Below are 15674 nucleotides of genomic sequence, written 5' to 3'. Positions count from 1 at the left end.
GACCAAGGCCATTCTCCCCCGATTGCTCAGTTTGGCCGGGCGGCCAACTCTAGGAAGAGTCTTGGTGGTTCCAAACTTCTTCCATTTAAGAATGATGGAGGCCACTGTGTTCTGGGGGACCTTCAATGCTGCATAATTTTTTTTGTACCCTTCCCCAGATCTGTGCCTCGACACAATCCTGTCTCGGAGCTCTACGGAAAATTATTTTGACCTCATGGCCTGGTTTTTGCTCTGACATGCACTGTCAACAGTGGGAACTTCTTATGGCTGCAGTCCCGATATCAGGACCAATATGACAACAGCCAGTCCAAGTGCAGGGCACCAAATTCAAAAACCAGAAATCTCATAATTAAAATTCCTCAAACATACATGTGTCTTATATCATTTTAAAGGTAATCTTGTTGTTAATCCCACCAAAGTGTCCGATTTCAAATAGGCTTTTCAGCAAAAGCACTACAAACGATTATGTTAGGCCACCACCAAACCACAATAAGCACAGCCATTTTTCCAGCGAAAGATAGCTTTCACAAAAAGCAGAAAGAGATAAAATTAATCACTAACCTTTGATTATCTTCATCAGATGACACTCATAGGACTTCATGTTACACAATACATGCATGTTTTGTTTGATTAAATTCATATTTATATCAAAGAATCTGAGTTTACATTGAGGCTACAAGATTCACTAAATGCAAAAACATCAAGTGACTTTGCATAGCCCATCGTTTCAACATGAATACTCATCATAAATATAGATGATAATACAAGTTATACACATTGAATCATAGATATACCTCTCCTTAATGCAACCGCTATGTCAGATTTCAAAAAAACTTTACGGAAAAATAATTGCACACTATAATCTGAGATGGCGCTCAAAGTAGCATACCACAGCTGCAAAGATAGCATCACTATAAACAATAAAATACATGATAAATATTCTATTACCTTTGTTGATTAGGATCAGAAAGCACACCAGGAATCCCAGGTCCACAATAAATGTTTGTTTTGTTCGAAAAAATCTGTTATTTATGTCCAAATACCTTCTTTTGTTAGCGCGTCTGGTTTACATATCCAAACGCTAATTCTGGTCAGCGTTATAATCGGACAAAAACTTCAAAATGTGATATTACCGGTCGAAGAAACATTTCAAACTAAGTACTGAATCAATCATTAGGATGTTTTTAACATATAGCTTCAATAAAGTTCCAACCGGAGTATTCCTTCTTGTCTGCGTGAGCAATGGAACGTCAGTGTCGTGCATGAAGAAAAGGCATGAGCAGCGCATGGCTGCTTGATGGACACCTGACTGATTTTGCTCTCATTCTCTCCCACAACATCATAGAAGTCTCATTGGAATTTCTATTGATTGCTGACATCTAGTGGAACCCCTAGGCAGTGCAACATCATTCATAACACAATTGGATTTCTTAAGGGACTCTGGTGAATACAGACAAGCTCAGATATCTGACTTCCTGTTTTGATTTCAACTCAGGATTTTGCCTGCCAAAATGAGTTCTGTTAATCTCACAGACATAATTCAAACAGTTTTAGAAACTTTGGAGTGTTTTCTATACAATACTAATAATAATATGCAAATATTAGGAACTATGACTGAGGAGCAGGCCGTTTGAAATGGGCACCTTTCATCCAAGCTACTCAATACTGCCGCTGCAGCCATAAGAAGATTTATATAGACAGGTGTGTGCCTTCCCAAATCATGTCCAATTTAATTTAATTTACCACAGGTGGACTGCAATCAAGTTGTAGATGGAAACAGGATGCACCTGACCTCGATTTGTCTCATAGCAAAGGGTCTGAATACTTATGTACATTTTTTCATTTCACCTTTATTTAACCAGGTAGGCTAGTTGAGAACAAGTTCTCATTTACTACTGCGACCTGGCCAAGATAACGCAAAGCAGTGCGACACAAACCACAACACGGAGTTACACATGGAATAAACAAAACATACAGTCAATAACACAATAGAAAAAAAGTCTATATACAGTGTGTGCAAATGAGGTAAGGCAATAAATAGGCCATGGTGGTGAAATAATTACAATTTAGCAATTAAACACTGGAGTGATGGATGTGCAGAAGATGAATATGCAAGTAGAGATACTGGGATGCAAAGGAACAAAAAAAACAGTATGGGAATGAGGTAGTTGGATGGGCTATTTACAGATGGGCTATGTACAGGTGCAGTGATCTGTGAGCTGCTCTGACAGCTGGTGCTTAAAGTTAGTGAGGGAGATATGAGTCTCCAGCTTCAGTGATTTTTGCAATTCGTTCCAGTCATTGGCAGCAGAGAACTGTAAGGAAAGGCGGCCAAAGGAGGAATTGGCTTTGGGGGTGACCAGTGAAATATAGGTGCTGTTAGCGATCGGTTGAAGAGCATGCATTTAGTTTTACTTGCATTTAAGAGCATTTGGAGGCCACGGAAGGAGAGTTGTATGGCATTGAAGCTCATCTGGAGGTTAGTTAACACAGTGTCCAAAGAAGGGCCAGAAGTATACAGAATTGAGAAATAAGGTATCTATTTTATGAATACGCTTTCTAAAAACCTGTTTTCGCTTTGTCATTATGGGGTATTGTGTGTGTATTACTGAGGCTGTAACGTGACAATGTGGAAAGTCAAGGTCTGAATACTGTATATATATATATTTTTTTAAATGATGTATTACTTACTGACACTGACATGGAGTGCTCCATGTTCCTGCTGGTAGCAGGTCTCAACCTGGATGCAGGGAAATGGCCTGCAGGACTCCTGCCTTGGAGTATGGTTGTATCTACACCAGGCTCCTGGAAATCAGACGAGAAACCTACATAGATTAACTAAATAGTCAAAAAAAAACATTATTTTTTTTACATTGGAGTGTATAGGTTTTTGTTCCAGCGCTTCACCCAACACCTCATTCAACTAACTGATCTAAATTTTACAAAAACTTGCACGCAGTTCAGTCCGCTGAGACAGAAATCACCCACGTCTGTATTATTGAATGAGCTTCAAGTTACAAGCTTACAATTCTGCATGATAGAAATATATCCACACATGTTATTCTCTGTCTAACCTTGTGAATAAACTCCAAGAACAAGTTTAAATTTATCTAGCTAGCTAACGTTAGCTGCTGTCAATTGTCTGACATGTACCATTATATTTCACGTTAAACACACCTTTTCACAAAAAAATAAATCGATGTACACATATGAAATAGATGATTACCTTCAAGTAGATTGTTTTATTCTAGTACTTCAGGCCGAGGATTAAGTAACGTTGTTACTTTGTAGAAATGACTTCTCTTTTCCTCTTCAAGCTAATTCCTGAGATTTGACTGATGGAACAATCCAGCCAATGGTTGGAGCAATAGGCAGCTGTGGTTTTAGCTGATTGGCCAGGAGTAAAAAGGTCCTCCAGATCTGCTCAAACCATTTTACTTGCGAACGTCTTTCTACAAATGTACGAATCACTTGGTAGCGTGACAGAACTCTGAGAATGCATATTTTTGATTCACATCAGAATATTCATAGTGGTAAATGGACTTGTAATAATCAGATGTGGACTCGAGTCACATAACATGGACTGGAGTCTGACTGAAGTCAGGCTTGACGCCTCAAGACTCCACTTTGCCTTGAAATTATCTGACCAGATTTTGTAACGTTTTGTCAATCCTTTTGTGGCACGGAGTCTCCGTGGATTACTCTCCTGGCACCCAGAGACAGTATCGCACTTACAAACAAAACAGACTGGCTAGTGAAACACACACTCAACCCTCTGATTGGACCAGCAAACTGTCAATCAACACAGGTTGAGAGCTAGAGCAGTGAAGGTTTTGGGAGGTTGCGAGTAGGCCTATAATTATTTTGATACATATTTGAATAGGCTACATACAGTATAGGCTAGACTACCATTTGTATTTTATATTTGTAGATTTGGTTATAAAGATGTGGATACTAACGTAGGTCTAGGGCATTGCACAAAATTCTTATTTTAAAAACATCTAATTTGTGCTTCAGAAACAAAAAGTTTCCCGTCTTGACTGTTGACCAATCATCAGCATTAGCGCGCAAAAGCGGGTGCACATATCCACATCAGTGACCAGAAAGCGCTTGTTTAATTTTCTATGGTTTTGCCTGGCAAAAACAGAGTAGCATACCTGCATTAATATTATCCATATAAAGCTGGCTAACGTTTTAGCAATCTGCTACGGACGCATCTTTGCCACAACAATACCTGCAGTGCTTGACTCGAGCTGAAATAGGTGCCGGTAGGTCTACTCATTTTGGGTGCCAGTACTGTTTATATTTAGGTACAGGAGCTCCACTATACTTTTGAGCTAATATTCTATAAAAGAGGAACAGGAGCTCAAGGAGTAGAACATGTTAGGTGCCGGTACTCAGCTCCGGTAAACTCCTGCCCAAGTCATGCACTACATGGTGATTTCATTGGTCATTTTCATATTTCCAATAGGCCTAGTTTAGTTGGGTAATAATTCATATAATTCAGTGGTGGTACTGTATGTCTAAAGGTAGCTGTAACATCACACTACCTTCTATACTTATGGGATTGTTGTAGTAACGCCTCAAGCACTGCAGCGCAGTGCCTTAGAACGTTGTGCCACTCGGGAGGCCCCACCACTCAGATTTTATACTAGACAAAGTATTTTTGCATAATTAAGTCAAAAAAACGGATTACATGCTTTGTACTGTTTCTAAAACAAGAAATGTATTAGTAAGAAGTAAATGTGGTATAATGCTAAATTTCTTTTAATTTTTTGTAACTTTTGTATCAGAGAAAATGTTCAGCTGCCCCTTTAAGGGTGGGAGGTTACCGTAGTAATGGGGCCACTTGAGTCGTATCAAGTGTCTGAGATTTGGGATCTGACAAGGGCATCTCTTTGCTATTAGTTGAAGCAGCAGACTCAAGTTGAAAAACAACCAAACTTGTGAACAAAACAATGTAAAACAGCCAAGAAACACAGGACAATGTCTCACTTTGTTGACTGTCGAGTAAATTAGACCAGCTTTTATGCCTGTGCACAGTGCCTCCAAAAATGAATCGATCAGCACTTCACTCATTGCGCACAGCTCCCATGCCAGGCAGTGTTTCTGCATGAGGTGGGATATAGGATTCCTATTTCTTGGTTCAAATAGCAGCTATGACCGGCCTCCCGAGTGGTGCAGCGGTCTAAGGCGCCACTACAGACACGCGTTCGATCCCAGGCTGTGTCGCAGCCGGCCACGACCGGGAGACCCATAAGGCGGCGTTCAATTGGCCCAGCGTCATCCAGGTTAGGGGAGGGTTTGGCCGTCCGGGATTTCCTTGTCCCATCGCGCTCTAGCAACTCCTTGTGGCGGGCAGGGCACAGAGCCCCACCTGTTTTGAGCCCCACATTTTTAGCTAAAAAAACAAACATATCTTTTTGGGGGGCGGTGGGTTGCCTGTTTTGCATGTTATTTTGGCATTAATACGTGTCACATATCAGTTTGCAAACAATGTAAAATAAAAATGATTGACTTAATAAAGCCACATACAAACATGGTCTCTTTTTTGCTTTCTTGAGTTAGGCAGCTCCAAAATGCAGGTATTTCAGCCTTGCTCAGTGCTTTCTGTGGTGGTGTGATAGCCAGCGGAAAATACGTAGCGTAGGGGTTGGTAATGTTTTCTAGTTGCACCAGTGATTGGCTCAGTGTTCTGTCACTCATGAGGACACTATGTCACTGCCCCCCCCAAAAATGCACCTTTATTTAACCAGGTAGGCCAGTTGAGAACAAGTTCTCATTTACAACTGTGAAATGGCCAAGATAAAGCAAAGCAGTGCGACAAAAAACAATAGAGTTACACATAAACAAACGTACAGTCAATAACACAAAAGAAAAGAAAAATGTAAAAAAATCAATGTACAGTGTGTGCAAATGTAGAAGAGTAAGGAGGTAGGCAATAAATAGGCCCTAGAGGCGAAAATAATTACAATTTAGCATTAATACTGGAGTGATAGATGTGCAGATGATGATGTGCAAGTAGAGATACTGGGGTGCAAAAGAGCAAGAGGGTAAGTAATAATATGGGGATGAGTTAGTCGGGTGTGCTATTTACAGATTGGCTGTGTATAGGTACAGTGATCGGTAAGATGCTCAGACAGCTGATGCTTAAAGTTAGAGAGGGAGATATAAGACTCCAGCTTCAGAGATTTTTGCAATTCGTTCTAGTCATTGGCAGCAGATAACTGGAAAGAAAGGCGGCCAAAGGAAGTGTTGGCTTTGGGGATGACCAGTGCAATATACCTGCCGGAGCGCGTGCTATGGGTGGGTGTTGCTATGGTGACCAGTGAGCTGAGATAAGGCGGGGCTTTACCTAGCAAAGACTTATAAATGACCTGGAGCCAGTGGGTTTGGCGACGAATAAGTAGTGAGGGCCAGCCAACGAGAGCATACAGGTCCTAGTGGTGGGTAGTATATGGGGCTGTGGCGATAAAACAGATGGCACTGTGATAGACTACATCCTGTTTGCTGAGTAGAGCGTTGGGGGTTATTTTGTAAATGACATCGCCAAAATCAAGGATCGGTAGGTGTTAGGAATCTTATGAATAATGACTAAACAATGTCTACATTTAGATAAAACTATAACTAATTGAACTCTACCCTGTATTATTATATCTGATTAATAATGTTAATTCATAAGGAAGGGATTATGTAGCATGAACAAGGAGTAATTAAAACATAATAAACACCATTCCAACTTAGTTGGAGAGGTATGTGCTGTGGGTTATTAAGTAAGCAAAAAGGATCGTTAACCTATGGTTGAACCGACTCAACTTAGCCCTGGGATGTTTAGATAAGGCAGCGAGTGACTCCCTAGGTCTTCCATTATCTTGAGCTGTCTGCTAAAGTGGTAATAAATTATGGTGAAACTTCAGGAGTTAATCTAGTTATATTGTGTGTCATGTGTGTGCGCTGGTGAGTTGGAATGAACTTTTGAACCTGTTTTGTCTTGGTTGAGAGGAGGAGCTTCATTCTGTGACCAATGACGTCATATTTTGTATATAAACTGTTGTTCGTGGTTCAATGGGAGCGCGCTCCGAGAATAAATACTATTATCTAATTTTAATAAGACTGGTCCCTGTCTATTTTATGCTAATAAGAATCTTACAAATTCTTAGAAACAGACAGAGTGATTTTAATTAATGAGCACATAAAGGAATTATGAAATTCCCCTAACAGTAGGATAGTCAGTTTTACGAGGGTAAGTTTGGCGGCATGAGTGAAGGATGCTTTGTTGCGAAATAGGAAGCCAATTCTAGATTTAATTGTGGATTGGAGATGCTTAATGTGAGTCTGGAAGGAGAGTTTACAGTCTAACCAGACACTTAGGTATTTGTAGTTGTCCACATATTCTAGGTCAGAACCGGCCAGAGTAGTGATGCTATTCGGGTGGGAGGGTGCGGGCAGCAATCGGTTGAAGAGCATGCACTTAGTTTAACTAGCATTTAAAAGCAGTTGGAGGCCACGGAAGGAGTATGGCGTCAACTCGCTTGGAGGTTTGTTAGCACAGTGTCCAAAGGGCCAGATGTATACAGAATGGTGTCATCTGCATAGAGGTGGATCAGAGAATCACCCGCACCAAGAGCGACATCGTTGATATATACAGAGAAAAGAGTCGGCCCGAGAATTGAACCCTGTGGCACCCCCATAGAGACTGCCAGAGGTCTGGACAACAGGCCCTCTGATTTGACACACTGAACTCTGTCTGAGTAGTAGTTGGTGAACCAGGCGAGGCAGTCATTTGAGAAGCCAAGGCTATTGAGTCTGCCGATAAGAATACAGTGATTGACAGAGTCGAAAGCCTTTGCCAGGTCGATGAAGACGGCTGCACAGTAATGTCTTTTATCGATGGCAGGTATGATATCGTTTAGGACCTTGAGCGTGGCTGAGGTGCACCCATGACCAGCTCGGAAACCAGATTGCATAGTGGAGAAGGTACGGTCGGATTCGAAATGGTCAGTGATCTGTTTATTAACTTGGCTTTCGAAGATTTTAGAACGGCAGGGCAGGATGGATATAGGTCTATAACAGTTTGGGTCTCGAGTGTCTCCCCCTTTGAAGAGGGGGATGACCACGGCAGCTTTCCAATCTTTGGGGATCTCAGACGATACGAAAGAGATTGAATCGGCAAGTAATATAATAGAGGTTGCAAAAATTTCGGCGGAATGTTTTAGAAAGAGAGGGTCCAGATTGTCTAGCCCAGCTGATTTGTAGGGATCCAGACTTTGCAGCTCTTTCAGAACATCAGCTGTCTGTATTTGGGTGAAGGAGAAGCAGGGGGGGGGGGTTGGGCAAGTTGCTGCAGGGGGTGCTGATGAGATGTTGGGTAGGGGTAGCCAGGTGGAAAGCATGGCCAGCCGTGGAAAAATGCTTATTGAAATGATCGATTATTGTAGATTTATCGGTGGTGACAGTGTTTCTTATCGTCAGTGCAGTGGGCAGCTGGGAGGGGGTGCTCTTATTCTCCATGGACTTTACAGTGTCCCAAAACCTTTTGGAATTAGTGCTACAGGATGCAAACTTCTGTTTGAAAAAGCTAGCCTTAGCTTTCCTAACTGCCTGTGTATATTGGTTCCTGACTTCCCTGAAAAGTTGCATATCGCGGTGGCTATTCGATACTAATGCAGAACGCCACAGGATGTTTTTGTGCTGGTCAAGGGCAGTCAAGTCTGGGGTGAACCAAGGGCTATATCTGTTCTTAGTTCTACATTTTTTGAACGGGGCATGCTTATTTAAGATTGAGAGGAAAGCACTTTTGAAGAGCAACCAGGCATCCTCTACTGACGGGATGAGGCCAATATCCTTCCAGGATACCCGGGCCAGGGCAATTAGAAAGGCCTGCTCGCTGAAGCGTTTTAGGGAGCATTTGACAGTGATGAGGGGTGGTCATTTGACCGCGGACCCAGTACGCACGCAGGCAATGAGGCAGTGAACGCTGAGATCCTGATTGAAGACAGTAGAGGTGTATTTGGAGGGCAAGTTTGTTAGGATGATATCTATGAGGGTGCCCGTGTTTACAGATTTGGGGTTGTACCTGGTAGGTTCATTGATAATTTGTGTGAGATTGAGGGCATCTAGCTTAGATTGTAGGACGGCCGGGGTGTTAAGCATGAAGATAGATGGGGGGCGATCAATTCACATATGGTGTCCAGGGCATAACTGTGGGCCGAGGGGGGTCTATATCAAGCGGCAACGGTGAGAGACTTGTTTCTGGAAAGGTGGATTTTTAAAAGTAGAAGCTTGAATTGTTTGGGCACAGACCTGGATAGTAAGACAGAACTCTGCAGGCTCTCTCTTCAGTAGCTTGCAACTCCGCCCCCTTTGGCAGTTCTATCTTGGCGGAAAATGTTATAGTTAGGGATGGAAATTTCAGGATTTTTGGTGGCCTTCCTAAGCCAGGATTCAGACACGGCTAGGACATCCGGGTTGGCGGAGTGTGCTAAAGCAGTGAATAAAACAAACTTAGGGAGGAGGCTTCTAATGTTAACATGCATAAAACCAATGCTTTTACGGTTACGGAAGTCAACAAATAAAAGCGCCTGGGAAATAGGAGTGATGCTGGGGACTGCAGGGTTAACCTCTACATCACCAGAGGAACAGAGGAGGAGTAGGATAAGGGTACAGCTAAAGGCTATAAGAACTGGTCGTCTAGTGCATTTGGAACAGAGAGTAAAAGGAGCAGGTTTCTGGACGGCAATGTACAAACAAGGGTATGGTAGGACGTGAGTACAGTGGAGGTAAACCTAGGCATTGAGTGACGATGAGAGAGGTTTTGTCTCTAGAGGCACCATTTAAGCCAGGTGCGGTCACTGCATGTGTGGGGGGTGGAACATAAGGGCTAGCTAAGGAATATTGAGCAGGGCTGTAGGCTCTACAGTGAATTAAGACAAAAACTACTAACCAAAACAGCAATAGACAAGGCATATTGAAATTAGAGGCATGTGTAGCCGAGTGATCATAGGGTCCAGTGAGTAGTTAGGCGAGCTGGAGGCACGGCAATTTAGACAGCTAGCAGGCCGGGGCTAGCAGCAGGCTAGCAGATGGGCCTCAGGGGAACGTCGCAACGGGAGAGCCAAATCTAAGGGTAGAGTTCAAAAATTAAAGCCCCTTGGGTGCTGCCATAGTTACATTAGAAGTGCCCATCCAAGAAGGCTCAAGGTCATCAGCCACAGATAAAATTATGTCAAATCACGTTATATCTACAGTAGCTTTGATTGGACTGATCGTTTCAATATCATACTTTGGGGGTAGAAGCTGTTACGAAGTCTTTTGGACCTAGACTTCGCACTCCGTACCCCTTGCCGGGCAGAAGCAGAGAACAGTCTATGGTTAGGGTGGCTGGAGTCTTTTTACACTGCTGCTACTCTTTGTTTATTATCTATGCATAGTCACTTTAACTCTACCTACATGTACATATTAACTCTTACCTCGACTAACCGGTGCCCCCGCACATTGACTCTGTACCAGTACCCCCTGTATATAGCCTCGCTATTGTTATTTTACTGCTGCTCTTTAATTATTTATTTTTATTATAATTTTTTTTACTTAACACTTTTTTCTTAACTGCATTGTTGGTTAAGGGCTTGTAAGTAAGCATTTCACTAAGGTCGGCACATGTGAAAAATACAATTTGATTAGAAATCCTTTTTAATCCTTGTCATACGAAGAGAAATAACGAAGAGAAATTATAGATAAACTTATCGGTGCTCATCGGCCATAAACATTACACAACAAGTTGGAAAACGCAAATTCAACAATGAGTGGTTTTCATGGAATTGGTGGCTAACTGCAAGCATTGCAAAGAAATCACTAGCCTGCGGAGTGGCTGTGTGGTCCCAAGTCTTGGTTTAAGGGTCTCTTTTCCATGCTTCAAATGATAAACATGCTGTCAATCCAGCATAATTTCTGGCACGCTCAAAACAACTGTTAACTCGGAACTGGGAAATCTGACTTCAGTGAGTTCAAGACAATTGGGAACTTGGGAAAACACGAGCTCAGACTGGGAAAATACGTTTTGAACGGTCATCCAACTCAGAATTGTAAGTCGGGAACTCTGGCCTCTTTCTAGAGCTATGACCTGAAGATCACTGGCATCATCATGATTCAAACTTGTCCCCCCCCCCCCCCCGAGTTCCAAATTGTCTTGAAAGCCCCATATATCAGGAGAATGCCAGACTTTGATGACAAAATTTGCCCACGAAGGACCGCCGCACCACCTTCCTGTTCAAGAGAGCACAGCACAATGAGGTGAGTCCAAAAATGTCTTGCATGCTACTGCATAAATTATGTAATATGCCAGGGAGATATGTATACTGTAGCTAAGAAAGTAATACTACGTGTATGTTGTAGAGGTCGACCGATTAATTAGGGCTGATTTCAAGTTTTCATAACAATCGGAAATCGTTAATTTTGGATGCCGATTTTGTCGATACTTAAAAAAAAAAAAATGTACACCTTTATTTAACTAGGCAAGTCAGTTAAGAACACATTCTTATTTTCAATGACGGCCTAGGAACGGTGGGTTAACTGCCTTGTTCAGGGGCAGAACGACAGATTTTTACGTTGTAAGCTCAGGGATTCAATCTTGCAACCTTACGGTTAACTAATCCAACGCTCTAACCACCTGCCTCACGAGGAGCCCGCATGTTACACGAATGCAGTAAGAAGCCAAGGTAAGTTGCTAGCTAGCATTAAACTTATCTTATAAAAATCAATCAATCATAATCACTAGTTATAACTACACATGGTTGATGATATTACTAGTTTATCTAGCTTGTCCTGCGTTGCATATAATCGATGCAGTGCGCATTCGCGAAAAAGGACTGTCGTTGCTCCAACGTGTACCTAACCATAAACATCAATGCCTTTCTTAAAATCAATACACAGAAGTATATATTTTTAAACCTGCATATTTAGCTAAAAGAAATCCAGGTTAGCAGGCAATATTAACCAGGTGAAATTGTGTCACTTCCTTGCTTTCATTGCACGCAGAGTCAGGGTATATGCAACAGTTTGGGCCGCCTGGCTCATTGCGAACTAATTTGCCTGAATTTTACGTAATTATGACATAACATTGAAGGTTGTGCAATGTAACAGGAATATTTAGACTGATGGATGCCACCCGTTAGATAAAATACGGAACGGTTCCGTATTTCACTGAAAGAATAAATGTTTGGTTTTCGAGATGATAGTTTCCGGATTCGACCATATTAAGGACCTAAGGCTCGTATTTCTGTGTGTTATTATGTTATAATTAAGTCTATGATTTGATAGAGCAGTCTGACTGAGCGATGGTGGGCACCAGTAGGCTCGTAAGCATTCATTCAAACAGCACTTTCGTGCGTTTTGCCAGCAGCTCTGCTGTTTATGAATTCAAGCCTATCAACTCCCGAGATTAGGCTGGTGTAACCGATGTGAAATGGCTAGCTAGTTAGCGGGGTGCGCGCTAATAGCGTTTCAAACGTCACTCGCTCTGAGACTTGGAGTAGTTGTTCCCCTTGCTCTGCATGGGTAACGCTGCTTCGAGGGTGGCTGTTGTCGATGTGTTCCTGGTTCGAGCCCAGGTAGGAGCGAGGAGAGAGAAGGAAGCTATACTGTTACACTGGCAATACTAAAGTGCCTATAAGAACATCCAATAGTCAAAGGTATATGAAATACAAATGGTATAGAGAGAAATAGTCCTATAATAACTACAACCTAAAACTTCTTACCTGGGAATATTGAAGACTCATGTTAAAAGGAACCATCAGCTTTCATATGTTCTCATGTTCTGAGCAAGGAACTTAAACGTTAGCTTTCTTACATGGCACATATTGCACTTTTACTTTCTTCTCCAACACTTTTTTTTTTATTTGATTTAAAAAAAGCATGTGACTACTGGACTTGACTTGCTCTTAGAATGCAAGACTTGGATTTGACTTGAGACTTGGACCTTGTGATTTGAGACTTTCTTGTGACTCGAATAGTGACTTGGTCCCAGCTCTGGTAATAATTCAGAAAATAAATTATTCTTGCAAATCTTATTGAATGTATTCAAATTACAAATTTGCAACCGTTAGTTAAAAAATGCACACATCATGATGATACAAGCTTGTCTAATTAAATTACACATTTGCAAATCGTACTTGCAACCACGAATCTCAATGTGCGACCACGAAATTCAAAATACTAACTTCTGTCATTATTTTCCCATACCAGTCCATTTAAAACTATTTAAAATGCGCCGGTTCTGCTGGCAACGTTTCTCAAATGCACCCATGCTATTTTGTCGGTAAATTTAACTACAGCTGAGACCACTGACATGACATTGATGCAGATACCAATATTTTGCTGCGGCATGCGCTTTACCATCAACATAATCTGTGCGGGGTTGACTCGTGTCAATCAAATATCAAATTTACTCTACTTGTCTGCTCAGTCTCACGACTGGGTTTTCCACCTGATTATTAGGCTATATGTCTTTGTTGATCTATATACTAAAAATACTGCTGTCCCAAATGCTTCAATGCATAGAAATTGCTGTTCATCTCACGCTTCTTCCTCGCCTAGAGTGCAGGCAGAAAAACCAAAGCTCTATTTTGATGCGCGCTGTCAAACACGCATGCACGCCCCATATTTGCACTGGAGCAACTATAATACTGTGCAACTTTTGAAGACGATTGGCCTCGGGATTCCTCTCCATTTGAGAATAACTAACTACACGAATATGATAGTAAGGAGACTGGTTTCCATTCATGCAAATCATATTTGCTGGCATATGGGGCTGTTTGTTATTGTTTACCTCCCTGGCCAAACTACGTGCCACCGCACATATTACTACATTTGACAGGTCGCGAGCAATCACAGCAAATAGATAAAAACAGACACGCTTACCCTCGCTGCTCGGGTCATACTCAAATCTTTCATCACTTCCTCGAATGCTGCTGTCTCTTCTGCCTGTTTCTGATTATGTAAAGCGATTTTCTCGCTAAATTTCCGCGGATTGTTCGATGTCGCCATGTTTCGCTCTTCTGCTCCGCTTTCCCTCAAGAGACGTTGCGTGCCCACGTCCTTGCGCGTAGGCGTAGTTAAGGCGCACATCTGGAACGCCCACATTTCCCAAATTTTTCACCAGGGATGGGTAAAAAAAAGTGATAGGTAATTTCCCCCCTCATTGTTGCTTAAACATTTTATCCACTGTCCACTTGCGGATAATCTAAAATCAATGATAATTTTTATAAATGATCCTCTATTGAACATGTTGGTAAGGTTCTTCTTATTTTGAATGCCTTGTTTAGCCACTAAACCCACTGTACTGTACATGGCGTAACAATACCACTCAAATGAGTGTGCTTTTAGAATTCTCACTGGGAATTAAATGCATAAACCACTGTCAACCACATCAGTCACTAACATGCTAAAAGTACCAATACTGGCAAAAAAAATCGAATGGTTTTCTTTTTCCCACAGACACACAAGGGTAAAGAGCTACAGGCACAGTCCAAGCACAATGAAACAATATGCTGTTTCACCCACTATTCAGAGTAGTGGAAATAAATTGGCTGTAAAGTAACCAAGGAAACCATTGAAGAGGGTATACCAGGGCAATGGGTGTGTGGGATTATGTTGTTATTGCCAGCTAAGCCCTGAAAAAAACCTTGAAGTTGAGCCTCAGTGAAAAGGCTATAGGTAGCATGGATAAAATGACATCTTAGCAGATTTCTGTGTCCTGCTCCTCAGATATTGTTTACATTAATCTAGTTACATAAACACATAAACAGCTACAGCAGGCTTCCCTGTACATAGAGACATGTAATCACAAAAATAACTAAAATGGTTCCATAGTTTATCAATTTAATTTAAATAGAGAGAACTTTGTCCCCGACCGCGACTTCATCTCCACTTCACTTTAGATCCCCCCAGCCCCTTCCCTCAAAACATTGGTGATGGCAGCCAATATTTGCTGTGAAAATGAATATCCAGCTAAAACACAAACCTGTGCCAATGCTATGCCCCCAAAAAGAGAAGCGTTTCTGAAAAATGGATGTATAAATACGTGATACAAGGTGTAATATCTTTAGATAGGAAGATGGATATATTGATGGTGGATAGATAAGGTATTTAACGTTTTGTGGGATTGAGATATTCATGGTAACTCATGCTCAAGGCAGTAACTGGCAGCAGGGGGAGGTATATCTAAAGAGCAAATTGTTTTCACTACTCTGTTGTGCTTCTGTTGTCTTAATTGTATGGACAGTCCGTCTAATGTGGTGCCCAGATTTGCTTTCACATTGTTGCTATTTAATGATTTCTGTGGTAAACATGTTAAATTGGGAATAGATAACAGCATGTGGTAGAAAACCCTGTTGTCTTCTATTGTTATGAATCTGGCGAGAGACCAGTTTGTTCATCCAGATTGATATGTCTGTCATCTGTTTTGTGTATGACAGACACCTGCTAAGATACTGAATTTGCATGTCACACAGCCTTACTGGAAATATGTTTCTGAAAACTGATGAAGCTGTGTTTGTGGTGTATACTTCCTTTGCAAGGCTTCTCCAATGCCACTTGTCATGGTCAGCAGGAAATACAGTGCATTCGGAAAGTATTCAGACCCCTTGACTTTTTCCACATTTTGTTATGTTACAGCTTTA

The 15674-nt window shown here is 41.6% G+C and overlaps 1 protein-coding gene across 1 annotated transcript in view; it reads right to left on the bottom strand.

The window, feature by feature from the left end:
* The window catches only part of LOC120019889 (CREB-regulated transcription coactivator 1-like), a 73963-nt gene extending 59897 nt beyond the window's left edge, over window positions 1-14066 (bottom strand). Inside the window, exon 1 of the mRNA XM_038963300.1 lies at window positions 13909-14066. Coding sequence (XP_038819228.1) covers window positions 13909-14040 — 132 coding nt within the window. The 5' untranslated portion in view covers window positions 14041-14066. The remainder of the gene's footprint in view (window positions 1-13908) is intronic.
* Between the last annotated feature and the right edge of the window lie 1608 nt (window positions 14067-15674).

The sequence above is a fragment of the Salvelinus namaycush genome, chromosome 25 (genome assembly GCF_016432855.1).
Source record: "Salvelinus namaycush isolate Seneca chromosome 25, SaNama_1.0, whole genome shotgun sequence".
In the NCBI taxonomy this organism is placed as follows: domain Eukaryota; kingdom Metazoa; phylum Chordata; class Actinopteri; order Salmoniformes; family Salmonidae; genus Salvelinus; species Salvelinus namaycush.
Note: the sequence above shows the minus strand (reverse complement) of the source record. Positions and strands in the feature narration are given on the sequence as shown.